Consider the following 27,684-nt stretch of genomic DNA (forward strand, 5'->3'; position numbering starts at 1 on the left):
CTGTGCATCACGCATATAAAGAAATGCATCCTTTATTTGTTCTAACGACAGTAAAATATTGTCCCTGTCCAGGGTATCAATATTTTCAATCAGGGACTCTGACCAAACTACCCCAGCACTGCACATCCAGGCAGTCGCTATAGCTGGTCGTAGTATAACACCTGCATGTGTGTATATACTTTTTTGGATATTTTCCATCCTCCTATCTGATGGATCTTTAAGTGCGGCCGTCTCAGGAGAAGGTAACGCCACTTGTTTTGATAAGCGTGTTAGCGCCTTGTCCACCCTAGGAGGTGTTTCCCAGCGCTCCCTAACCTCTGGCGGGAAAGGGTATAATGCCAATAATTTCTTTGAAATTATCAGCTTTTTATCAGGGGCAACCCACGCTTCATCACATACATCATTTAATTCTTCTGATTCAGGAAAAACTATAGGTAGTTTTTTCACATCCCACATAATACCCTGTTTAGTGGTACCTGTAGTATCAGCTAAATGTAACGCCTCCTTCATTGCCAAAATCATATAACGTGTGGCCCTACTGGAAAATACGGTTGATTCGTCACCGTCACCACTGGAGTCAGTGCCTGTGTCTGGGTCTGTGTCGACCGACTGAGGCAAAGGGCGTTTCACAGCCCCTGACGGTGTTTGAGTCGCCTGGACAGGCACTAATTGATTGTCCGGCCGTCTCATGTCGTCAAACGACTGCTTTAGCGTGTTGACACTATCCCGTAGTTCCATAAATAAAGGCATCCATTCTGGTGTCGACTCCCTAGGGGGTGACATCCTCATATTTGGCAATTGCTCCGCCTCCACACCAATATCGTCCTCATACATGTCGACACACACGTACCGACACACAGCAGACACACAGGGAATGCTCCTAACGAAAACAGGACCCACTAGCCCTTTGGGGAGACAGAGGGAGAGTCTGCCAGCACACACCAAAAGCGCTATATATAACAGGGATAGCCTTATAATAAGTGCTCCCTTATAGCTGCTTTATATATATCAAAATATCGCCATAAATTTGCCCCCCCTCTCTGTTTTACCCTGTTTCTGTAGTGCAGTGCAGGGGAGAGACCTGGGAGCCGTCCTGACCAGCGGAGCTGTGAGAGGAAATGGCGCCGTGTGCTGAGGAGATAGGCCCCGCCCCTTTTCCGGCGGGCTCGTCTCCCGCTATTTAGTGAATCCAGGCAGGGGTTAAATATCTCCATATAGCCTCTGGGGGCTATATGTGAGGTATTTTTAGCCTTTATATAGGTTACATTTGCCTCCCAGGGCGCCCCCCCCCAGCGCCCTGCACCCTCAGTGACTGCGTGTGAAGTGTGCTGAGAGGAAAATGGCGCACAGCTGCAGTGCTGTGCGCTACCTTTAGAAGACTGCAGGAGTCTTCAGCCGCCGATTCTGGACCTCTTCTGACTTCAGCATCTGCAAGGGGGCCGGCGGCGCGGCTCCGGTGACCATCCAGGCTGTACCTGTGATCGTCCCTCTGGAGCTGATGTCCAGTAGCCAAGAAGCCAATCCATCCTGCACGCAGGTGAGTTCACTTCTTCTCCCCTCAGTCCCTCGTTGCAGTGATCCTGTTGCCAGCAGGACTCACTGTAAAATAAAAAACCTAAGCTAAACTTTTTCTAAGCAGCTCTTTAGGAGAGCCACCTAGATTGCACCCTTCTCGGCCGGGCACAAAAATTTAACTGGAGTCTGGAGGAGGGTCATAGGGGGAGGAGCCAGTGCACACCACCTGATCTGGAAAAGCTTTACTTTTTGTGCCCTGTCTCCTGCGGAGCCGCTATTCCCCATGGTCCTTTCAGGAACCCCAGCATCCACTAGGACGATAGAGAAATATGCTTAAAAACCCATACAAGCTCTGTCTGTGTCCAGGTAAGAGAGACTCAATATAAAGTTATGACGAGATGGTACAGACACCCCTCCCTCCTCCATGCTATGTACCCATCCTCGTCGGCTCTCTGTTGGCGATGCTCCTCCTCATCTGGCACCCTTTTACATATCTGGTGGACATGCTCCCTAATCCAACCCTTTTGGCGGGAAGTTATACGCATCTCTCAGATCATTCTTAAGACCCAAATCCCACATGACCCAGCATTCTGGCTTATTAACCACTCTACAATCCCAATGTCTCAACACAAACAATCCCTGCTACGACACTTAAGCAATGCAGCACGTGCGGTTATCCCGGCTAGGTGGAGATCCCACAACCCTCCTACGAGTCGTACATGGTTCACTAAACTGAATTATTTTATGAGAATGGAGGACTTGTTCCTCACATCGATAGGCAAATCTCGTGAATTCGAATCCACATGGTCCCCCTGGTTGGAATATAAGACCTCCCAGGCCTACTTAGCCACTCCCTTGGATGATAACTGAAATCTTTATTCTTTTCACTCCATTGACTTGTTAAGTGGTAACCCCCCTCCCCCCAACTTCCCTAACCCCCTCTTTCCTTCTCTTACCCTCTCCCTTTCCTACTTCTCACTTCTCTTTATTTCTATCTTATCGCCCTCGGGCGCTCCTATTCTTTTACTCTCTTATTCAATTAATCTATATAAGCATTACATGTGAAAACACTTTTACCTAATGCGGAACAACTCCATTTTCTACATCACTTGGTATATTCTACCCCTATTGCACCCATTCGTCTCTATGGAGTTGTACATTCTCCCTTAGACATCTGTATAACTAGACTTGTATTTATTACTGCACACTGTTGATATTGATGTTTTTCTACCTGTATATATGAGTGTCTTCCATTTTTCTGTTTATACATTGAAAATCCTTAATAAAAATCTGATTAAAATAAACATCGACTGCTTGAGTAAGTCTATGGCTACGCAGACTAGACGCGGCAGTAGTCACGCAGACGCCATGTTTTTGTATGCAAAAGCTCGCAGCTGACATCATATACACGCCCCATAAACCGACATGACACACCTGCGTCTTTACAACCACTCTCCGCTAACACCAACGGTCACTACCCGTCTTTCACTCTGCGACTGGATCCTCACTGCGAACGCAATAGTACAATAATACCTTTGTGCATGCGCAGTGCGATCGCAGCATGTGCACAGTCTGCCAATAATCGTTCAACTGCAAAAACATTGACATAGGGGGTATTCAATCGATGTCGGATCCTTTCCGACGGAAAGGATCCGACATTTGAGTATTCAAAGTCAGATTGACACTGTCAGAAACAGGGGTAAAACCTATTGGATTTGGACGCGAATCCGACAAACCACGTGGATCCACGGCTAATCCGCCGATCCACATGTTTTCAAACAAGTCGAAATTGCTGACCTGTCGGAAAAACGGCGGCCCCATTAAATAGGTCAGAACAGTTTCCGACCTAAAAAAGTCGGAAACTGGCGTCTTTCCGACAAGATGTCAGTTCCGACTTCAATTGAATACCCCCCATAGTGTAAAACTCTGAAATAGACCCAAGAAAGGCAGTACCGTATCCTGATCCTGAGCAATTATACACAAAGCAATAGATACAGGAATATAGCATCCCAGAGTACCAGCTTCTGTACAGAGAGTAATATGAGGTCACTCGGGAGGGGGGGTATAAAATTCCCTCTGTCTGGTTTAAACAGAAAATAAAAACCTCTTGCCATCTCACCATACTTTCTATTAATTTCTCCATTAGCGCGTCAGCGCGAGGGTTGGGTACCTTTTCTCGGGGCCGCTGGGTCCCGGCGGTAGCTGGAGATACAGGTAGAGCTTGTCATAGTCAGTCAACTTCTGAACATCGCCCTGTGGGGTGAGACAGACGGGGTCAGGCAGCAGTATGGACAGACGCTAAGGCAGACAGACATCACGGCTGCTACCTACCAGGATATTGTCCACTTTACTCTGCACCGATTTCCTGTTGGAGCAGAAGAAGGCGACACGTAACCACAAAGGCAGATCACATTTGTCACACATGAAACACTGCACAACTGTAAGCTCCGTGGGTCAGGGCTGCATTTATACCAATAGATTTTATAATTCCAGAAGCAAGATTTTAAACAAGACTGTAAGCTCTCTGGGTCAGGGTCAATCCTCAGCGTTTCCCCATATGATTTATACTATAACAATACTGTGCTTCCATCATGCTCGTCCCGCTTTTCCTGTATCCCTGGATTTCCTACGGCTTTGCTGCATCAGCCGGACGCTGTGCTGCTCCTCAGCCTCCGGTCACTGGTGTTACTACCTCCACGACCTCCTATTATATTCCATGACATAGTCCCTCATTTATCTCCAATACACTTATTCATACAAGTCTCCGTCCTGCTCTGTGATAATCACCCCACACAGCAGATCCTAGGGGCACGGTCACAGGACCCAACACGTCTCTCTGGGATAATGTTCTAATAACACCTGCACTCACACCTCCTCCAGCCATGTCCACGGCTTCACCTACACCTAGTACCCTCACCGTTATCTACCAGACTGCTGTACGGAGCCTGCCCAATCCTAATATACCCCCTGACATGATATAGGATATCTCACAGGTCAGGACCCCGGCATGACCCAGTTACGGGGGAAGGAGGTCCGTCACAAGCTGACGTGAGATGCCCCATTACACATGGGTGGGGCTCTTACTGACTAATAGAACTAGTGATAGGACGACATTCCCTATGTCCTCAGGTGAATAAACCATAACCCGTGTTCTCTCAGTGCACAATGATATAAGTGGTATTGTTCTTGCTCTCTGTGTAGCTGAAGAATGTTTGCGGTTTAGACTGTTGTCCCCAGTGATCTGTTCTTCAGCTTCCTCTAACCTGACTTCCTTCTTCCACACGTTGCGACATCCTACTACTTCCATAATTACGTAACCTGCGCACGTCCCCCCAACGCTGGGACACAAACCACGCAGATCCCATAGAATCGGAGACATTTGCAGCAAAATGCGGAACCTGATGTCACAAAGCAGTATTGCCCCTGGTGTGAGAGTAACGTCACCCGGGTGTGAGCACACTCTCCGATATATGCTAGTGTAATTAGTGCCCATGTCCCTGGTTACACTGTGAAACAGCAATAGTGGGCACAGGAGGTGCCCAGAGGCCCCGGACACAAGTTGTCTACCAAGTTCCCAGAAGAGCCAGCTGAGCAATGGTCTGACCCACGCAGACCTAAACGGGGTGACTGTTCATTTTCAGTAAATGTGTATTGGGTGTTATAATGGTGAGGATGGCCTGTACACTGGAGAGCACTCTAATGTTACATACTATGAACTGGAGAGCACTCTAATGTTACATACTATGAATTGGAGAGCACTCTAATGTTACATACCATGAACTGGAAAGCACTCTAATGTTACATACTATGAACTGGAGAGCACTCTAATGTTACATAATATGAACTGGAGAGCACTCTAATGTTACATACTATGAACTGGAGAGCACTCTACTGTTACATACTATGAACTGGAGAGCACTCTAATGTTACATACTAAGAACTGGAGAGCACTCTAACGTTACATACTATGAACTGGAGAGCACTCTAACGTTACATAATATGAACTGGAGAGCACTCTAACGTTACATAATATGAACTGGAGAGCACTCTAATGTTACATAATATAAACTGGAGAGCACTCTACTGTTACATAATCTGAACTGAAGAGCACTCTACTGTTACATAATCTGAATTGAAGAGCACTCTACTGTTACATAATCTGAACTGAAGAGCACTCTACTGTTACATAATCTGAACTGAAGAGCACTCTACTGTTACATAATCTGAACTGAAGAGCACTCTACTGTTACATAATCTGAACTGGAGAGCACTCTTATGTTACATAGGGGCAGATTTATTAAGCCTGGTGAAGTGACAAAGTGGGTGGAGATAAAGTGCCAGCCAATCAGCTCCTAACATCCATGTCACAGGCTGGGTTTGAAAAATGGCAGTTAGGAGCTGACTGGCTGGTGCTTTATCACCTTACACTTTATCACTTCACCAGGCTTAATAAATCTGCCCCAGAATCTGAACTGGAGAGCACTCTAATGTTACATACTATGAACCGGAGAGCACTCTAATTTTACATACTATGAACCGGAGAGCACTCTAATGTTACATAATATCAACTGGAGAGCACTCTACTGTTACATAATATCAACTGGAAAGCACTCTAATGTTACATACTATGAACCGGAGAGCACTCTAATGTTACATACTATGAACTGGAGAGCACTCTAATGTTACATACTATGAACCGGAGAGCACTCTACTGTTACATACTATGAACTGGAGAGCACTCTACTGTTACATAATATGAACTGGAGAGCACTCTACTGTTACATAATATGAACTGGAGAGCACTCTAATGTTACATACTATGAACCGGAGAGCACTCTAATGTTACATACTATGAACCGGAGAGCACTCTAATGTTACATACTATGAACCGGAGAGCACTCTAATGTTACATACTATGAACCGGAGAGCACTCTAATGTTACATACTATGAACCGGAGAGCACTCTAATGTTACATACTATGAACTGGAGAGCACTCTACTGTTACATACTATGAACTGGAGAGCACTCTACTGTTACATAATATGAACTGGAGAGCACTCTACTGTTACATAATATGAACTGGAGAGCACTCTACTGTTACATAATATGAACTGGGGCACAGTATCAGCTGGAAGCACTATAGTATGGCATAATATATAATATGAACACTTTAATGTGGTGTAATATAAACCGGAGGCACTGTAATGTGGCATGAACAGGGGCATTGTGAGGTGGCATAATATAAATTGGGAGCATTGAAATGTTACACTGTATGAACTGAGAGCACTACGGTGTGGCACTAAAGGAACTGTGGGCACTACAATGTGAAATAATATGTACTGGGGTTACTGGGCGGTATAATGTGTACTGGGGGGCCATGTGTGGCATAATATGTACTGGGGTCACTGTGTGACATAATATGTACTGGGGTCAGTGTGTGGCATAATATGTACTGGGATCACAGTGTGGTATAATGTGTACTGGGGTCACTGTGCGGTATAATGTGTACTGGGGTCACTGTGTGGTATAATATGTACTGGGATCACAGTGTGGTATAATGTGTACTGGGGTCACTGTGCGGTATAATGTGTACTGGGTCACTATGCGGTATAATGTGTACTGGGGTCACTGCGACATAATGTGTACTGGGTCACTGTGTGACATAATATGTACTGGGGTCAGTGTGTGGCATATGTACTGGGATCACAGTGTGGTATAATGTGTACTGGGATCACAGTGTGGTATAATGTGTACTGGGGTCACTGTGTGGTATAATATGTACTGGGGTCACTGTGTGGTATAATGTGTACTGGGGTCACTGTGCGGTATAATGTGTACTGGGGTCACTGTGTGGTATAATGTGTACTGGAGTCACTGTGCGGTATAATGTGTACTGGAGTCACTGTGCGGTATAATGTGTACTGGAGTCACTGTGCGGTATAATGTGTACTGGAGTCACTGTGCGGTATAATGTGTACTGGGGTCACTGTGTGGTATAATGTGTACTGGGGTCACTGTGTGGTATAATGTGTACTGGGGTCACTGTGTGGTATAATGTGTACTGGAGTCACTGTGCGGTATAATGTGTACTGGAGTCACTGTGCGGTATAATATGTACAGGGGTCACTGTGCGGTATAATGTGTACTGGGGTCACTGTGTGGTATAATGTGTACTGGGGTCACTGTGTGGTATAATGTGTACTGGAGTCACTGTGCGGTATAATGTGTACTGGAGTCACTGTGCGGTATAATGTGTACTGGAGTCACTGTGCGGTATAATGTGTACTGGGGTCACTGTGTGGTATAATGTGTACTGGGGTCACTGTGTGGTATAATGTGTATTGAGGTCACTGTGTGGTATAATGTGTACTGGGGTCACTGCGGTATAATGTGTACTGGAGTCACTGTGCGGTATAATGTGTACTGGAGTCACTGTGCGGTATAATGTGTACTGGAGTCACTGTGCGGTATAATGTGTACTGGGGTCACTGTGCGGTATAATGTGTACTGGGGTCACTGTGCGGTATAATGTGTACTGGGGTCACTGTGCGGTATAATGTGTACTGGGGTCACTGTGCGGTATAATGTGTACTGGGGTCACTGTGTGGTATAATGTGTACTGGGGTCACTGTGTGGTATAATGTGTACTGGGGTCACTGCGGTATAATATGTACTGAGGTCTCTGATCCCAATGTTTCATTGCAGTAAATAAACTCTTTAGGAGAAACAGGAGTGGCCGGTCAGCCTGCGGATCAGGGAACACAGTAAGATGTGCGGAGCCCTCACGTGATACGGTTGCGGAGTTTCTGTAGGAGGTTACTTGGCTCCGTCTCCTGGGTGTCTCCAGCTGTCAGTCCTCCCTTCTTAGCTATCTTTTCATAGAGTACGTCCTCTGCCATTCCCTCCTGCGTACAGGACCTGTGATAGAGCGGGGAACCGTGATCAGCATCTCACCCGACAGGTCACCTGTCATCACCCTAACACCACACCCTCTACCGTTCCCTCCTGCGTACAGGACCTATGATAGAGCGGGGAACCGTGATCAGCATCTCACCCGACAGGTCACCTGTCATCACCCTAACACCACACCCTCTGCCGTTCCCTCCTGCGTACAGGACCTATGATAGAGCGGGGAACCGTGATCAGCATCTCACCCGACAGGTCACCTGTCATCACCCTAACACCCCACCCTCTGCCGTTCCCTCCTGCGTACAGGACCTGTGATAGAGCGGGGAACCGTGATCATCATCTCACCCGACAGGTCAGCCGTCATCACCCTTTCACCACACCCTCTGCCGTTCCCACTTAGCTGGGGACACTGTTACCATGGAACACACGGGCTGGGGGCACCGTTACACCGGGACACTCAGGGATGCGTTTACCTCTGAACACCGGTCACTGTTACCAGGGACACCCTTACTCCGGGCAGGGGACACCTTTACCTTGGGGCACCCGGGCTTGTGACACTGTTACCCCAAAACAACCGGGCAGAGGGCACCCTTACCCGGGGCTCCTAGGCAGGGAACGACTTCACCCCAGGACAATCGGGCTGGGGACAATGTTTCCCCTGGACACCTGGCAGGGGCACCATTACAAGGGGACACCCGGCCAGGAGGCGCCATTACCAAGGTCAGGGTAACCTTTACATCAGGTTACCCGGGCAGGGTACCCCAGGACAACCAGGAAGGTGGCACTGTTACCCCAGGACACCATTACACTGAAACATACAGGCAAGGGACACTGGGACATTGTTACCCCAGAAATCATGGGCAGGGGACACCATTACCCTGGGACGCACGGGCAGGGGACACCGTTACCTCGGACACCAAGGCAGAGGCGCCGTTACCCTGAGACACCTGGGTAGCTGGCACTATTACCCCAGGACACCCAGGCAGAGGCGCCGTTACCCTGGGACACCTGGGTAGCTGGCACTATTACCCCAGGACACCCAGGCAGAGGCGCCGTTACCCTGGGACACATGGGTAGCTGGCACTATTACCCCAGGACACCCAGGCAGAGGCGCCGTTACCCTGGGACACATGGGTAGCTGGCACTATTACCCCAGGACACCCAGGCAGAGGCGCCGTTACCCTGGGACACATGGGTAGCTGGCACTATTACCCCAGGACACCCAGGCAGAGGCGCCGTTACCCTGGGACACATGGGTAGCTGGCACTATTACCCCAGGACACCCAGGCAGAGGCGCCGTTACCCTGGGACACCTGGGTAGCTGGCACTATTACCCCAGGACACCCAGGCAGAGGCGCCGTTACCCTGGGACACATGGGTAGCTGGCACTATTACCCCAGGACACCCAGGCAGAGGCGCCGTTACCCTGGGACACATGGGTAGCTGGCACTATTACCCCAGGACACCCAGGCAGAGGCGCCGTTACCCTGGGACACATGGGTAGCTGGCACTATTACCCCAGGACACCCAGGCAGAGGGCACTGTGAACCGGGACATCTGGGCAGAGGGCACCTTTACATTGGACCTCCGGGCTGGGGACACTTATCCTAGGACTCTGGGCAGGGGGCACCGTTACCCCAAGACACCCGGGCTGGGGACACTCTTCCCCAGGGGGTGCTATCACCCCGCAATGCCCAAACAGGGGGCACTGTGACCCGGGACACCCAGGCAGGGGGCACTGTGACCCGGGACACCCAGGCAGGGGGCACTGTGACCCGGAACGCCCGGGCATGACTGTATCACCACAGTGTTACTCCCCTGAGTACCTCTCGGCCCATGGCGCCACCCCCGGGGCGGAGTACTACCACCCGGTGACCTCACACTGAGGTATGTCGCCCCCCCACATGTTCCCGCCCACCCGTGACACCCGCATGTCGCGATATTAGGTGACAGGCGGCGGCTGAGGACTGGGAAGCAGCCGCCGCCCGTGTGACCCGTCCCTGGAGCCCCGGGCCCTGTCACGCCGCGGACACGGGCGGAAATTCCCGACAGTCACCTACCGCCGCCACGGGAGCCTCCGCCGATATCTTTTTTCTGATTGGCTCACGCAGCCGCGAGCCTTCGTCCCGAATCGAAATTCCATTGGCTGCGGCGACGTAACTTGCCCGGAAACGGAAAAACACTGGCTCCTGATTGGCTGGCGCACGGTCTTTCGCTTGGCAACAGCGCGCCGATTAGTCCGCGCTCTGAGGGCGCCCAGAAAGGGTGTGTGTCTTGTGTAACAACATTCAAGGCTGGTTGAGCAGCAGTGGAGTAGATAGGCCACGCCCCCTTCTTAAAGGAGCAGAGCCGGGAAATGATGGCCAATAGGTGGCCGGGTGCATGCACTGGGGAGGGGCCAGGGGTTGCTTGCTGCACACTGCCTGTATCACTGGCACACACATATTGTAGAAGGACGCGTAAGCTCCTGGGGACGGTGTGTTACAGTCACCAAAGACATCAATCTGCTCTGATCATACCATGTGTTACAGCGATTGTAAGCTCTTAGGAACAGTATGTTATGTCCTCCTCTACTATTCATGTCTATCCACGGCGCTCAAAAGTGACATAAAAAAACATAATGTACTGGGTCCCGCATATACATTCTAAAAGATATGACATTTTTACTGTTGCAAATAATAAAATCCCTAACTGAATATTCCACCTTAGTTATATTCGATTCATATTTTTCCACCTTATTTGGAGTTTTACAATTTTTGCACATAGTGCATTGGCCACATCTATAAAAACCTTTTGAGGTAATCCTAGTGGTCATTTTTTGTATAGGCAGGGCACTTCAGTTCTAACCAATTTGGAACCTAGGTTTTCTGCTTTTTTGTACACAAATTTAGGATGATCTGTAATAGCATATTTAAGAAGAGGGTCTCTTTTGAGAATGGCCCAATGTTTTTTAATTATTTTTTCTACTTATTTTTTTTTGCGGGACCCAGTACATCGGTCGAACAAGCAGAATGCTAAAAGAACGTTTATCAGAACATGTACGAAATATTAAAAAAAGGATTTGAGAACCACAGTGTGTCTATGCATTTTAAGGATAGCCACAAATGTGAGATTAAAGAACTAAAATCATTCTGTGGGATCAAATTAGGCGAAAGCAATTGGCGTACTAAAGATATGGAATCTGCACTAGCTAGACTAGAAATGCGCACTATATATGAGATGAAAACTCTGACACCAAATGGATTAAAAATTTAATTTGAATCCAAATGGTTCTTATAACAAGTAGTAGAAAGAAAAGAGCTATTTACTGCTGTATAACATCTAATATACGTTCTCTTTCTGTTTTTGCTTTCTCCATCTGTTTACTACGGACATTCACTCACAAACCCGGCTTCTAATAATGTGGGATTGCCCAACTAGCATGTCTCGACTATAGGAATTACTGTATAGGGATGTTAGATAGGGTACTGATTTGTTTTAAATTATCTGTATATAAAGTTCAATAGATGAATTGTATTGTTTTTATACATGTAATAGAAAGATTTTATATATTGTATATGAGAATGGTTTTACTAGTGAGGTACATCATAGGCCGTTTTTAACTTTGATTGAGAGAAGCCGGGTATAGATAATGCCGATTGGTTCTTTCAGATCAAGTGACCGGGACCCTCAGAGGATAAATACCCGGGGAGATAGACATGGCGGTATCTCTTGAGGAAGGATAGAGAACTATCCGAAACGTGTTGAGGCCGTCTGCATACCGGGAGCTGAGAGTATCACTGAAGGGAAGGCGAAGCTGCTGCTTAACATCCATCCGCCTGGCACCGATCGTGACTGCAGCACGAACAGAGACCGGAAAGGACGCTTTACACTACATCTCCCCGCAAGTGACTGTCTCAGCATACCTGTATTTTAACTGGTGTTTGGTTTAATAAACCTGTTCCTTTTGGACCGATGCTACACGTCTTTCTCTGATAAGAAGTGGGGGACCATAAAGATACCTAAGATACCTTTTGAAGCACGCGAGACTGAACTCCAATGTAAGTTGTAATTGCCATTCAGCACAGATTGCAGATAGTTGAGCTCACGATAAAGATACCTTTTGATGACTGCGGGTGAGAACACTGAAGTAAGTGTCGGCCCATCAGCCAAGTTAAAAGGGGAAAATCTCACTGCATTATCAGCCAGACCCAGACAGAAAGGAGAAACATTGTAACATCTGCGTGGTCACATAATTGTTACTGTGTCAGAATGGGAGTGTGATATTGTATCAAACCGTGTCTCTAGGAATTGGAGGTCTTAGTATGAAGAAGGGTTTATTATTTGCCCTGTAGTGATTATCATTACTATTAGAGGTAGCATATATACCTGTCTTATAGAAGTGGTAACAATATACTATGTATGGTATATTCTAGCGCAGACAACCTGAACCATTTAGTTTTCATGCTGTTTTAACTGCGGGTAAAGGTGTAACCCGATCAGGTTGTCAGCTGCATTGATTAGAAGCGCAGGTTGGAAACATTCCATTTTCTTTGTTTTCTATAAATGTTAACGGGCTTAATTCTCCCAGGAAACGTACAGTGATGTTGTCCGCTTGTCGGAGAGAGAAAGCCGATATAGTCTTCCTCCAAGAGACTCACTTCACCAGTGCACACTCTCAACTATCCGGTAAGCAATTTACCCAGACCTTTTTTGCCTCTGCTGACTGTAAGAAAAGGGGGGTGGCTATATTGATCCACCGTAACGTCCCATTTGTTCACACTACAACCATAGCCGATCCTGACGGCCGGTACCTGATAGTTATTGGTACGCTCCGCACTGATATACTCACGCTAGTGTCTGTGTATGCCCCTAATCAAGATCAATCACGTTTTTTTCGCACATTTTTTTTTAAGCTTACTAGAGTGGAGCAGGGCTATATCATCTTAGGCGGGGACTTTATTACCATGCATGACCCTTCTCAAGATAAATCCACTCCGCCTAAAAATAAGAAGGATGCACTCCCATCTGACGCTGCCCTCACATTGACATCCTCCCTCAAGCAGCTTGATTTACGGGACGGCACGCCAGAGATTATACCCACTTCTCTGCACCTCACCAGCATTACTCTAGAATAGATATGATACATGTATCTAATTCACTCTCAACGCTCATATCTGACTCAGGCATTACTCCCTGTTCATGGACAGATCATGCAGGGGTGTATATCCAGGTAGACTTCTATGGATCCCCTAACAAATCCCGTAAGTGGCGTCTTTGATGACACTCTTCTTTCGCACCCCTCTACCCTCTTAGACACTAAATTAAATCTAAAACTTTTCTTTGAGGAAAACGCCTCCCCAGAAGTACCTCCTAGCCTGGTCTGGGAAGCACATACAGCCACTATTCGCGGCCAGTTTATGTCTAAGGCCTCGGCCATACGTAAGAAAGCGGCACAGGAAATTTCCTCACTGGAATCTAAAATTTCTGCGCTTTTGGCTCAACATAAACTTGCACCGTGCGACTCCCTACTCTCCCAGATAAATAATCTCAAAGGCCAGTTAAACACCCTTCTGTCGCGGAGGGCGGCAGCTATACTACAGAAGCTCCGTCAAAAATTTTACGACAAAGTGGATAAAATTGATAGCCTTTTAGCTAATAAGCTGAGAAGTAAGCGGGCTGTAGGACTGATAGAAAAACTTCAGTATCAGACACACTTACTTATGATCCTAAATTGATGGTGGAGGAATTTCGGGACTATTACAGTTCCTTATATAATCTCCCTGCCCCCCTCTTCCCCCCAATGGTCCCCAGGGAGCATGTTCATATTTGTTAGATGCCCCCTTCCCGAGTTTGACGGAGCAACAGATCACTCTTCTGAATGCAGATATATCGCTGGAAGAGACGGTGGCCGTCATCAAATCCATGCGGTCGTCAGCTGCCCCTGGTCCAGATGGCTTTACCACCCAATATTACAAAACATTCCATACAGAATTGGCCCCGCACCTTACCTCGCTTTTTAATAGTGTTTAGGGGGAGCATCATTTGCACCAGCAACCGTACAAGCAGACATTATTGTGATTCCGAAACCAGAAAAGGATCCAACACGTTGTTCCAACTATCACCCGATTTCTTTGCTAAACATAGATCTTAAGATATATGCGAAAATCTTGGCCAACCGCTTAGCTCCCCTGCTTACACATTTGATACACCCGGACCAAGTGGGCTTCATTTCTGGTCGCCAGGCCTCCGACAATACCAGGAGAGCCATAGATTTGATACACTCTATTCATAAACAGAAGCTACCCTCGTTGCTACTAGCATTGGATGCCGAAAAGGCTTTTGACAGAATCTCCTGGCCCTTCGCCTTTTCAGTACTCCGGAGGATGGGGTTTTCTGGCAAATTCCTTGAAGGTATTTCGGCGCTCTATAGGTCCCCTACTGCCCCGGTTTCAGTTAATCGCCTCACATCAACCGCGTTTAATAGCACTAACGGCACCAGACAGGGATACCCGCTCTCCCCGTTATTATTTGCCCTGGTTATGGAACCACTGGCAGCCCGGATCCGAGCTAATGTAGATATAGCAGGAGTGCAGGTAGGCCCCTCTGAGCATAAAATCGCGCTATACGCTGATGATGTTCTTATATCCCTGGGATTGCCATCTCAGTCGTTACAGCCGCTCCTTTCGGAGATTGACCTCTACTCCAAATATTCAGGTTATAAACTCAATACGAGCAAGACTGAGGTATTGAATTTTTATATCCCCGGCCCGACTAAGCGGTTACTGGAAAATTCCTTCCCATTTCAATGGCATAAGCAGAAGATCAAATACCTAGGAATTTTTCTCACACATAGCCACCACCAACTTTACCAAGCTAATTTCCCCGGGCTGTTAGATCGCTTTAAATCAGATTTGTCCTCTTGGTCCAGCCTCTTTATCTCCTGGGTGGGTAGGGTAAACTCGGTGAAGATGAACGTGCTCCCTCGGATACTTTACTTGTTTCAGACCCTCCCGATTTTTGTTCCACCATCGGTTTTTAAATTCTTACAATTTCACACGTCACAATTCATTTGGGCGAATAAGCGTCCCCGTGTCCGATTGAAACTCTTACAGCGCCCAACATTTAGTGGCGGCCTAGGCATTCCAGACTTCAGGAGATAGTATCTGGCCACACAGCTCTCACACTGCGTGCAATTGTGCAACCCCAAATCTAGAAGGGTCTGGGTGTCTATAGAAGCTGCCGAAGTGGGTCTCTCTTCTCTGGCTTCCGAAATCCTGTCGCCCCAGAACTATAGTATTTCATCCCGTAGTTTCCCGCTCGTTAATGATTTGGGACACTGCCAATAAGAAATTTGGCTTGGCCCCGGCCCCATCCCCTATCATTCCAATATTACACAACCCGGCATTCCCTCCTGGTACAAATAAATCACTGTTTGCTCCCTGGCGGGATAGAGGTATCTTGTATCTGAATGACATCACCAAGCATACTAGTTTTCCACAATTCTCTCAGATTCAGGACAATATTGATATTCCTTCTCGGTTTTTCTATCAATTCTTACAACTTAGACATTTTCACTCCTCGATGAGCCACGTCCTCTTTAGCAGACCCCTAAACCACGTTTGAGACTATTTGTTTCAGACGTCACTCAACCAAGGGGTTAATTTCCTTCATATATACTATTCTCAATGGGAATACTTCCTCTCAGCGTGATCCACATGAGAGAGCATGGGAAACGGACCTAGGCTCGGCTCTAGATGACGAGGAATGGTCTGAGGCCTGGGATAACGCAGCATCTAGTTCCATCTGCGTTAGAAACAAGGAGAATGTCTATAAATTGTTATATAGAGGTACTATGTACCATCTCGCTTGAGCAAAATGTACACGGGCACGACGGATAGATGCTGGAGAGGATGTGGCGCAGAGGGCTCTTTCCTACATATATGGTGGTCGTGTACTAAAATAGTGCATATGTGGAGGGAAGTGATTCAAATTATATCTAGTCTGTTACAGATCTCTATTCCTTCTGACCCTAAGTATATTCTCCTCCCCTTAAACCTACCAACACTAACGAAATCTCAAAATAAACTACTACGTCATATAGTGTCTGCAACAACATGTCAATTAGCCGCAGATTGGAAAAACCCTATCCCGCCTTCCATGCAACCTATAGTTGCCCGTATATGGTACGTTTACCGCATGGAATATATGACTAGCATTATTAATTGCTCTCCTGGGTCGTTTGAGAAGGTTTGGAGTCCGTGGCTGGCCACCCAGCATGCCCCTTCACCCTTTACCCTTTACCATGTGATACCCTGCACGAGACTTAAGGAGACCCCCCCCCCCGGGGAATCTATTCTATACTATTCTGTCCTTTCTTCTCGGTTTTTCTCTCCTCTAGACCGTTTTTCTACCTTTCCTCTACACTGTTCATCAGTTCACTACGTTGCTAACTGGCTCTGTTCCTATTTTACAATACCCGCTTTCTGGGTAAAAAATGGGTCACTGTCTTTGTTTTTATCTGTTCAGTTATCTTTATAATTGCCAAGGATTCTGCTATACATATAATGTACTGGTTGAATTAATTGTCTGCTGGTATTGATTTATATTTGTGACCTTATGAATAAAAATTATTTACAAAAAAAAAAGAAACTTGGAGACCCTCAGAAATCTGTTCCATGTATATTACAGGGTACTTGTGCTATATAACCCTGACTAAATGCACTCTCTTAACTAACACTGTCAGCAGACATGCAGAATACTTAAGTGTCCTGTAAGATGCACAGCGCTGACAGACAGGCGGCTTTACACAGAGGAGACTTTGCCCAAACAGTCCCAGGATCAGCTCAGCTTGTCCTAATGGCACCCAAACGCTGACAGGGAGTGAGGGAGAGAGATGCAGCGCCAGGGCGGGAACATTTACTCTAAATGGCGCCCTGGGGCTGGGGGAGGGGTTACAAGTCAAAGCCTTATCCTTCTGCTGGACTTCACCACCGGGTACTGTGGGCTGTATAATAAGCGGTTTTTAATAAAACCAACTTGTGCCCATGCCCTGGTGGATATAGTAGGGTCCCTGTACTGCCACAGTGTCCACGCCAGCATGCGCGGCCCGCCTCCCACCGAACGCGCCGGATCGCAATTTCCCTCAGGACCCGCCTGGGGGACCCTCTTACCTCCTCCCTGTGTGCGGCCACACGATCCAGGAGGGCAGCGGTGGTGTGTGTGTGACTGACAAAGAGGAACCGGAGCCTCTGCTGTAGGTACCCGGCAACCAGGGCGCGGGACTGTACAGCGCCGCTGGGGGAGGTGATGGAGCTGCAGCAGGAGATGTCTGACTGACATCTAACACTCACAGTGTCTCTGCTGCAGCCCTTGAAGTCTTCATTTTTCTTTTAAAAGCTTCTTCTCAGGGCTGCTGGGGCAGCCCCCCTGTTATATGCCTGCTTACTGCATGGCACCAACTACAAAACTAAACTCCTGTGCACGGAGGCGGGGTTATAGAGGAGGCGGCGCTGTGCATTCTGGGAACAGTCAAAGCTTTTAGCCTGTTGGTGCCTCGGAATAAGATCCTACTCTACACCCCAATGTCATCCCTGTGGAGCCCAGTGTACCCTGCAGCAGACATATTCCTAATATACTCTATAGGTGACAGTAGCTTTCCTGCTCTGTATTACACATGGCATTATTGACATGCAGCTGGCACTATGTCTAATGTAGCTATATCCGGGCTCTGGCATATTTATTATGAGAGGGTACAGGTACCAGGCCCGGCTGTACCATGGAAGCGGTGGATTATAGTGCGGAGAGGGCTAGGGCACAGTCTGTCCATCCATGGCCACATTGGCTCTAGATTATAGGCAGGGCACATTTGGGGGAATGCCTCCCGCAAGCCCTTCTCTGCTCTCAGAGAACTAATATAGAGACAGTCTCCATGTTTCCTGCTACAGATGACAAAGCGGTTTTCTGTGTCCGCAACTGCCTGTGACATACTGCCATCTAGTGGTGTCCTGTGGGTTTAGCACGATGACAGGCTAACTCACAATAAGCCAGGCCTAGCAGGGACTAATAACTACAGGGAATGCGGTCAAGATCCCACCAGACGGATTCCTGGCGGTCGGAATACCGACACCGGAATCCTGACCAGCCCAATCCTAACATTCTCCCTCTCTTGGTCTACACGACACCCAGAGAGGGAGAATAAATTAGTGCGCTCAACACAGTGCCCGCAGCATGGCGAGCGCAGTGAGCCCGGGCTGCATTACGCTCGCACCCCTGTCGGGATTGTGCCGGTCGGGTATTTCAGTGTCGGTATTCTATCCGGTGGGATTTCGTACTGATCCAGACTACAGAATATACAGGACACAACACCTGTACTGCTTACAGTGAGCGCCTGTGTGTAGGGAAAGCTGGACGCTGCATCAGAAGAGAGGGGAGGGTGGGGATGGGGTTCCCTGCTGCAATGTACTAGTGCTGTTCTCCCAAAGCCTAGGAAATAAGCTATACACAGCATTGTTGTCCCATCTGTTACCACATGTGCTGGGGTCACCTTCCCTGCACCTACTACTCCTAAAGAGAATTAGGGTATTTATTACCAGTTATTTATATAGCAAACACATATTCCGCAGCGCTGTACAGAGAATATTTGCCCATTCACATCAGTCCCTGCCCCAGTGGAGCTTACACTCTATATTCCCTATCACATGTATACACACACAGAGTCACGCTAGGGTAAATTTTGTTGGGAGCCAATTAACCTACCAGTATATTTTTAGATTGTAGGAAGAAACCGGAGTACCCGGAGGAACTCCACTCAAGTACAGGGAGAACATACAAACTCCACACAGGACCATGGTGGGAATCGAACCCATGACCTCAGTGCAGTGAGGCAGTAATGCTAACCATTACACCATCCGTGCTGCCCACCCTCCGTCCCCTTATGTTGTGTTGCCTTTAAATGACCCCATGATAAGACTTTGCAGACGGGACGCGGCAATAACCTGGTTTATGATCACTATGCAGGCGCCGCAGTGTAAATAGGAGCGCTTTTATGGTGTCACTGAGCAGCACATTCCTGCAAAGGAGGATTTTACAGCCTGTGGGGCACAGGGCACACCATAGTACACTGCCCCTGTATAGTGATACACAAGTCACACTCTGGAGGCTAGAGGGCACACCATCATACTATAGTACACTGCCCCTGTATAGTGATACACAAGTCACACTCTGGAGGTAATGCCTGGAGGCTAGAGGACACCATCATACTATAGTACACTGCCCCTGTATAGTGATACACAAGTCACACTCTGGAGGTAATACCCGAAGGCTAGAGGACACACCATCATACTATAGTTCACTGCCCCTGTATAGTGATACACAAGGTCACACTCTGGAGGTAATGCCTGGAGGCTAGAGGACACACCATCACACTATAGTACACTGCTCCTGTATAGTGATACACAAGTCACACTCTGGAGGTAATGCCTGGAGGCTAGAGGACACTGCCCCTGTATAGTGATACACAAGTCACACTCTGGAGGTAATGCCTGGAGGCTTGAGGACACACCATCATACTATAGTACACTGCCCCTGTATAGTGATACACAAGTCACACTCAGGAGGTAATGCCTGGAGGCTAGAGGACACACCATCATACTATATTACACTGCCCCTGTATAGTGATACACAAGTCACACTCTGGAGGTAATGCCTGGAGGTTAGAGGGCACACCATCACACTATAGTACACTGCCCCTGTATAGTGATACACAAGTCACACTCTGGAGGCTAGAGGGCACACCATCACACTATAGTACACTGCCCCTGTATAGTGATACACAAGTCACACTCAGGAGGTAATACCCGAAGGCTAGAGGGCACACCATCATACTATAGTACACTGCTCCTGTATAGTGATACACAAGTCACACTCTGGAGGTAATGCCTGGAGGCTTGAGGACACACCATCATACTATAGTACACTGCCCCTGTATAGTGATACACAAGTCACACTCTGGAGGTAATACCCGAAGGCTAGAGGGCACACCATCACACTATAGTACACTGCCCCTGTATAGTGATACACAAGTCACACTCTGGAGGTAATGCCTGGAGGCTAGAGGACACCATCACACTATAGTACACTGCCCCTGTATAGTGATACACAAGAGACACTCTGGAGGTAATGCCTGGAGGCTAGAGGACACATCATACTATAGTACACTGCCCCTGTATAGTGATACACAAGACACACTCTGGAGGCTAGAGGACACCATAGTACACTGCTCCTGTATAGTGATACACAAGTCACACTCTGGAGGACAGTGTCCCTGTATTATTGTATCACCAGTTACTATTCTTTCGGTTAGAACGAATAACGTCCTAATCATGTGTTTTATTTCCTATATCTTCTGGAGGTCAGATGGTGTGTCTAAATATAGTAGTTATGAAGGGTGTAATAAAATGAGACTGGTTATTTGAGGATATTGATTGATGCCCATTTCTCTGTATCAGTGCCCAGTGGGTCCGTCTGTGGCTCAGCTATGAATATTCTGGCTAATAACCTTTGAATTAGACGTTAATGCATGCGTTTAGTAATTACTATACACACCCCTTTAAATACCAGTGTCCCTTATAGAAAATATTCATTTTAATCTGCCCTCGGGTCCATTAAACTTTGGCTATAGGTTCCATGTATAGGGAACACTAACAATTTGTGGATATAAAATAGAATATATAACAGGGCAATAGACACACGAAGCGTTGCATGCTTAGAAAATAGATTAACGGACACTGAGGGCAGATTAATACTAGTGTCATATAGAAAATATTTGTCGTTTTTAAGGGGTGTGTGTAGCAATTACTAAACACATGCATTACCATCTAATTCAAAGGTAATTAGCCAGATTATTCATAGCTGAGCCATGCGGACCCACTGGGCACTGATACAGAGAAATGGGCATTAATAAATATCCTCTTATAACCCTACTCATTTTATTACACCCTTCATAACTTAAGGACTTCTATATCTATTATTTATATACACCCTCTGACCACCAGAAAATAAGAAATATAACACATGATTAGGATGTTGTTCATTATAACCAAAAGAATAGTAACTGGTGATACAATAATACAGGGACACTGTTAAATGTATCAGAAGTCCAATAACGTTCAGTTCTAATGCAATATAGTTTACTGGAACAGTGAGTATATAAAACTTATCCGTAATAAACCAAGCTCCAATTCATGAGCCAAATTCCTGAGGAGATAACCGGATCATACAGATACAAGTGTATACATTACAGCGGGGGCAGGAAAGCCGAAAGTGGAAGAATTATTTGTAGACAGTTATGATTCAATGTAATCAAAGGTTTAACACTAACTTTCTATTCACACTCTGTTTTAATATTTCAGCTGATCACAAAATGTTTCCTTATAAATGATGCTAATAAAAGTGATATTTTAAAGTGTAATTGTGAGGTTCCATGCATCCAGATAACAGCTTCTGTGAGTTTGTTATAGTAATAAGCTATGGGTAGCACTCCCAACTAGTTATATTATTAGGTATAATATCCACACACACTATAATCTAGATAAAGGGAATGAGAACCACTTGGAGTATTTGTTGTAGGAGAGCAGTTTTATCACTGGTGGGAATAAAGAGACAGCTCCGGGTGGATGATAACACACATTTAATGGGGATGAGATAGAGAAAGATGCCAGGCAGCAGGAACCGGTTCTGGACACATATTCAGGTTTTACATTGCAGGAATGATCACAAATCTTAGAAGATGAATTACAATAAAGCATTCGTTATTACTCCATTCTTCTTGTATTATGGAACTGCAGGTTTAGCAATATTCTCAGTCCTACCCAAGCGCGTGACCTGCGATCTGAGGGACACGCAACACAAGTATATGTGGTAGTGTGCGAGAGGCAGACAGGTCAGGAATCAGCGGGAGGGTGGCCGACAGGGCAGGAGTCAGTCATTTGCGAGGGGCTGAGATGTTACAGTGTATATGGTACAGAATGATAGCGTAGGCTGGGCAGATTTAAGACTTTGTCCGAGGCAGGTCAGCACAACAGGGATACACAAATAAGCTGTATAAGGGGCTATTCCAGGGTGTCACTGTTGTGGATTGGCACAGAAGCAGATGTGACTCTGGATCTTGCAGTTTAGATCCAGATGTCGGAGGTGCAGTCTCCCCCTGGATAGCGACATTCGTGAGCTAGGGCCGGGCCACCTGGCTCCTTCCCGAAATCCACCAGGAAGTTTGGATTCAACTTCAGACCTCCCTTGTCTGTGTCCACATCAATCTGCATCATGACTGCACCATCCCTGCAAGGGAGACATGAGAGGTCAGAGAGGAGGTTCTGCCAGCACTGGTGAAGCAGAGGCATTCCTTACCCAATACAGAGTTGGCACACACTACTGAAGGGAGACAAGATGGTGGATAGAGTGCACAGGTTACACATACACCCCCCTCTCCTATCAGTCCAGAGTCTCATGTTCAGCCATTATGCTCCTGCCCGTTACACTTTGGCACAGATAGGCATTTATATAATTATGTCCTATAGACAGTACAATTTATACATGGGTTGGAGAATTGGGGAATCAACATTAACCCGTAGTCTGCCAGGGGGCAGAGGAACACCATGAAGCAGGTATGATCTGAGGACATGTGAAAGGGTTTATTGGCGTGTTTGTGACAATGAACAGTTGGCTCCAGGGTTGGGCGGAAGATACAAGAAATATATAACGGTGACAGTCGCACGGCCGGTTCCGCCGGTATTTTACCTTACGATCTAGGTAGGATTGTGCCTGGGAACATGTGGCTGCAGAGCAGGAATGACAGGAGCTCCATGTGGGGATAAGGTTACTCAGTCACCTGAAACAGCCGGTGTGTAATATCTGCAGAGCTTGTGACATTAATAGCTGGTGGTCTGACTCGTGTTGTAGCCTGGCACAGTGTCCCTTTAGATGGGTGTACGAATAACTGAAAGTAAGCCTGGCATTACAGCAAGGGGCAAACATACACAGAATATGCAGAACACATCTGTCTCTTACTTGACCATGTCCGGGTAGAACTGTTTGTCCCACGCGCTGTATAGGGATGTGGTCACGTAGAGTCTACGTCCGTCCAGACTGAGCTGAACCATCTGAGGACCACCAGGAATCTTCTTCCCCTACAAGACACAAATAGAATATACTGAATTTCTACACTGGGATCATCCACCCAATATTATGAGGCAGATAGTCCACATGGTGTCAGGTGCATAGGGCCTGTAACTGATCGGGACAGAGAAGAGACTCTTCCCCAGACCTCCATTGTCCAGAGGGTTGGTATAGGGAGAGCAGCGTTTGGGATCCCGGAGGTCACCATACAGACCCCGGGATCGGTGAATTTTGCTGAATCTCCTGAACAAGCCTAACATGCTTTTATAATTACCATGGGCCGTGGTGGTAATTAGTGTACACGCAGGGAAGTGTGATTAATGCAGGTAACAGAACAATACACTGGGGTAACACATTCAGCCCCACCTATATACTGATCCTATGTAAAAGGTAATCAGAGCGCGCTGAGGACGAGTCTCACTGATGCAGCACTTGCTGAGAATTCCTCACCTTTATGTACACTGGCTCTGGAGGCTCTTTCAGCTCCTTGTCTTCCAGCACCGTAACTGGGCCTCCTTTCACAATGCTGCCTCCGAGGAACACCTGCAAGACATGAGCGCAAAGGATAAACTGCATCAGAGCCCAGGAACACGGCTGCCTAAGGACCCACAAGAGACAGGGTCACAGGGCTCATGGCAGACACTCAGCGTAAGTGGTAGTACACAGAATGTGTCCACGAGTCCCCAATACCAGCTATGACAATATGGCGGTGGCAGCTTCCTCCTCATCAGGTGGCGCTGCCCCAACATAGTTCCCTTTGGGGAAAACGTTGTTTACAATGCAAATGTAATAGTGGGAATGGGAACATAATATGTGATTCTGGCTACTGAATGTATCCACAACCCCCATTGTGAGGTGCAAAATGACACTACTAAGACACTGAGCAATGCCTCTACAGCAGTAATAGTGCCTGATGGAGGCCACCCTGTCCCACCACACAGAGGAACATCATGGAGGACATCATTCAACCAGTGACCAATAAGCACAAAGACTCTGCGCGGCATGTCTGCTCTGCTTGGTTATAGACTCCGGTTTAGATTAGACATTGTGTGGCAAACATGGCAGAGTGTTAGCCTCCGACGTGGAAAGCCGAGCGGCACGGGATGTAATGGGGAATATATAGCTGCCCTGCAAGTGTAGAAGTGGCCTGAGGAAGGACAGCTCCCCTCTGACTTATCACCTGCGTCCCCCACCCATCCTGCCACCATTCCTGGAGGACACAACACTCACCTGTCCAACCAGTTTGGGGTTCTTGGTGTCAGTGATGTCATACTGTCTGATGTCACCGTGCAGCCAGTTACTGAAGTACATAAAACGGTCATCCAATGACAGCAGGATGTCTGTGATCAGGCCTGAGGGGGAGGGACAGGTGTAAGAATAACATACAGCAAACCATTCTGTTGGTAAATATTCTCTGACTTTCAGCATGGACACAACACAAGCCCCCTAATCCATACAGACCACCCCTCATATTACAGCTACGCTTACTACCAATCTCTCACCTGTCCCAGCGACTCTGATAGTAAATCACTCACCTGGCATCTCTGGCAATGCCCAACCTTCCACCTTCTTAGGGGGAACCTGGATGACCTTCTCTGCGGCCCATGGCCCATCCTGTACCAGAAAGATAACAGACGAGTTAGGGTCAGGTATCCCTTCATATCACACACTTCTAGGTATACCACACCTGAGCCTGAATACATCGCCCACCTATTACAGGAAGCGGCAGCAGCACCAATGTGACAGATGGTCACTACTTCCCACCACACATGATCCTCTCCATCTCACCTTGGTCTTGAAGAAGCGAAACACAGAGCTGCCGAGAGCACACCCGACGAAGCCCTGGTCAGCATCAGGATTGTGCAGGAAGCGTACTTCCAGTGGGATCTGGCCGTCCACCCCCAGGTCCAGACTCTGTATGCGGGTGTGTTTGGTCCAATCCCAGAAGTGCAACTGGCTCCCGTAGTGCCCTACAATACAGCAATGATAGCAAGTCTAGATTGGACAAGGGATCCTGTCTGGCTTTTCGAGGCCTGGAGTGTTTGGGGTGGGGTCCAGAAGTGGTGCAGGCCCCTTCCCTTGCTCCTCTGTAAAAGGGAAAGCAGATTATAAAACCCCCATGAGTTGGAAAACCGTTCTCTTACCAGCCTGTACGTCTTCTATGTTGAAGCCTTTGCTGAACACCTTGGGGGCCCCCCATTCGGAGCTAACCATGATGTTGTGCCGGGGTTGGTACCAGAAATCGTAGCCAAATCGTGCAGCCTGTCCCTTCGCTTCCCAGTTCCCTTTCACCTTAAACGTCTTTCCATCCAGCAACACAAAGCCACCTGAGATACAGAGCAGAGACCTGGTCACAGAGAGCGGGAACTAGTGCAAGTTCATGGGTGTCCCTGCTCCAGAAGACACCACGCTCCATGTGTGATACTCCACCTGCTATAGACTACAGAACCAGCATCCCGCCCAGAGCATCAGTGTCTCCCATGTGTATACAGTGCCACGCTCCATGTGCAACACTCCACCTGCTACAGACTACAGTACCAGCATCCCTCCCAGAGCATCAGTGTCTCCCATGTGTATACAGTGCCACGCTCCGTGTGTGATGCTCCACCTACTACAGTACCAGCATCCCTCCCAGAGCATCAGTGTCTCCCATGTGTATACAGTGCCACGCTCCATGTGTGATACTCCACCTGCTACAGACTACAGTACCAGCATCCCTCCCAGAGCATCAGTGTCTCCCATGTGTATATAGTGCCACACTCCATGTGTGATACTCCACATGCTACATACTACAGTACCAGCTTCCCTCCCAGAGCATCAGTGCTTTGGGGGATTGTTCTCACCCGTATGCATACAGTGCCACTTTCTAGGCTCCCGTATTACTCGCAGGTGGCTTCTCGTGAGAATACAGCAGTGATAGTCAGTCTAGATTAGACAAGGGATCCTGTCTGGCATTCCCAGGCCTGGAGTGTTTGGGGCCCACAAATGGTTCGGGCCTCTTCCCATGCTCCTCTGTATTTTCAAATGTGCGCACTGGAACCAACTAACATTACAGTTGCGTAGGCAAAGCCATCAGCACATAATGGACGGTGTCTAAAGACGCCACTGGTGTTTTTTGCATTTTTGTTTGCCTTTTAGCTGGAGTCTTAATCCTTGGTTCAGCAGCTAAGCAGAGGCTGGCGAGTACAGAACACAAAAACACACCACGCAACATTAGGCACATTCCCACGGGTCAGCAGGCCTCTAATCTAACTATAATGTTCCATAACATTAATGGACACCAGCATTGTGACATTAAGGCCCGCAAACATTGCTTATTGGAATTCTGCCACAAACACATCAGTGATTTCTTATGTTTGGACGAGTGAGGGGCCGGGGTATGGACGGACAATCTAAAATTGGTGTTTACAGTCACTTTAAGAAGTCCCTACTGAATGCACGGGTGCTCTCACATGGATATATTTAACACCTGCATCGTTACGTGGCTTCCATTACTACTAACAGTAATTCTTTGTCTAGTACAAGTATGTTTATTAACCATTATTTCTCTTTTCAGGTCCTCCACATGTTCGATGCCCCCACCACCTGCCCCTATTGTCAAAAAAAAGAGGGTGTGTGCGCGTGTGCCTTTACAGCTGACCGGAGACTTAGAAAATACGGTATCGGGGGAACGTGCTGGACGATCTAGAATGCCTGACCGGTTGTTATTTTTGGATCAGTCGGCCGTAAACACGCACCTTAATACACGCACTGTTTGGTAGCATAAATTACTAATGTGGCATAGTCATGGGTTATGGAGATTTTTCAAAGCCACGTGGCATGACTGTACGCATAATGGGGCTGAAAATGACCTGGGAGGAGGGAGAGGGGGGGTTTGGGGTGTAAGTTTATATTGTTCTTTAGAGGCAGGGAACAGAATCTCACACCAGTCATAAAAGGTCAGTGTTAAAAACTTCTTGCCTCACGCCCAAAAATACCAGAACTGTCAGACCAGGTCAAGAGGTGTAAGGACAGAAGAGTTATGTGAACATCCCATAATAGGACTTTATGTACATACCTGGCCTGTCTCTTCTATCCTACCCCCCCCCCTCCCCTTATTTACTGGA

At 47.4% G+C, this 27,684-nt stretch overlaps 2 protein-coding genes and 1 long non-coding RNA gene across 17 annotated transcripts in view; 1 reads left to right on the top strand and 2 right to left on the bottom strand.

Moving 5' to 3' along the window:
- Nucleotides 1–10,568, bottom strand: part of RFX5 (regulatory factor X5) — a 28,923-nt gene extending 18,355 nt beyond the window's left edge. The window contains exons 1-4 of one of the 5 annotated variants that reach the window (XM_063946674.1): nucleotides 10,486–10,568; nucleotides 8,303–8,434; nucleotides 3,847–3,880; nucleotides 3,686–3,768 (exon numbers count right to left, since the gene is read on the bottom strand). In XM_063946674.1, the coding sequence (XP_063802744.1) occupies nucleotides 3,686–3,768; nucleotides 3,847–3,880; nucleotides 8,303–8,434; nucleotides 10,486–10,568 (332 nt within the window). Of the gene's footprint in view, nucleotides 1–3,685; nucleotides 3,769–3,846; nucleotides 3,881–8,302; nucleotides 8,751–8,770; nucleotides 10,000–10,251; nucleotides 10,317–10,485 lie in introns of those variants that run through there. The other 4 variants (XM_063946678.1, XM_063946677.1, XM_063946675.1 and 1 more) reach the window with 4 other exon arrangements.
- A 32-nt stretch (nucleotides 10,569–10,600) lies between these two features.
- On the top strand, nucleotides 10,601–27,430 carry LOC134980054 (uncharacterized). 2 transcript variants are annotated; one of them, XR_010190321.1, is made up of 4 exons: nucleotides 10,601–10,690; nucleotides 12,077–12,465; nucleotides 12,996–13,093; nucleotides 27,135–27,430. It is a non-coding gene; the product is annotated as an uncharacterized LOC134980054 (long non-coding RNA). The 2 variants fall into 2 exon arrangements; XR_010190322.1 differs by lacking the exon at nucleotides 27,135–27,430 and adding an exon at nucleotides 19,177–20,849.
- SELENBP1 (selenium binding protein 1) overlaps nucleotides 22,078–27,684 on the bottom strand; it is a 171,267-nt gene continuing 165,660 nt past the window's right edge. For all 10 annotated transcript variants that reach the window (XM_063946664.1, XM_063946663.1, XM_063946665.1 and 7 more), the window contains 7 exons: nucleotides 25,723–25,905; nucleotides 25,367–25,548; nucleotides 25,114–25,192; nucleotides 24,809–24,930; nucleotides 24,029–24,121; nucleotides 23,471–23,589; nucleotides 22,078–22,741 (listed from right to left, as the gene is read on the bottom strand). In XM_063946664.1, the coding sequence (XP_063802734.1) occupies nucleotides 22,579–22,741; nucleotides 23,471–23,589; nucleotides 24,029–24,121; nucleotides 24,809–24,930; nucleotides 25,114–25,192; nucleotides 25,367–25,548; nucleotides 25,723–25,905 (941 nt within the window). In that variant the 3' untranslated portion in view covers nucleotides 22,078–22,578. The remainder of the gene's footprint in view (nucleotides 22,742–23,470; nucleotides 23,590–24,028; nucleotides 24,122–24,808; nucleotides 24,931–25,113; nucleotides 25,193–25,366; nucleotides 25,549–25,722; nucleotides 25,906–27,684) is intronic.

Source organism: Pseudophryne corroboree, chromosome 12 (assembly GCF_028390025.1).
Source record: "Pseudophryne corroboree isolate aPseCor3 chromosome 12, aPseCor3.hap2, whole genome shotgun sequence".
NCBI classification, from domain to species: Eukaryota; Metazoa; Chordata; class Amphibia; order Anura; family Myobatrachidae; genus Pseudophryne; species Pseudophryne corroboree.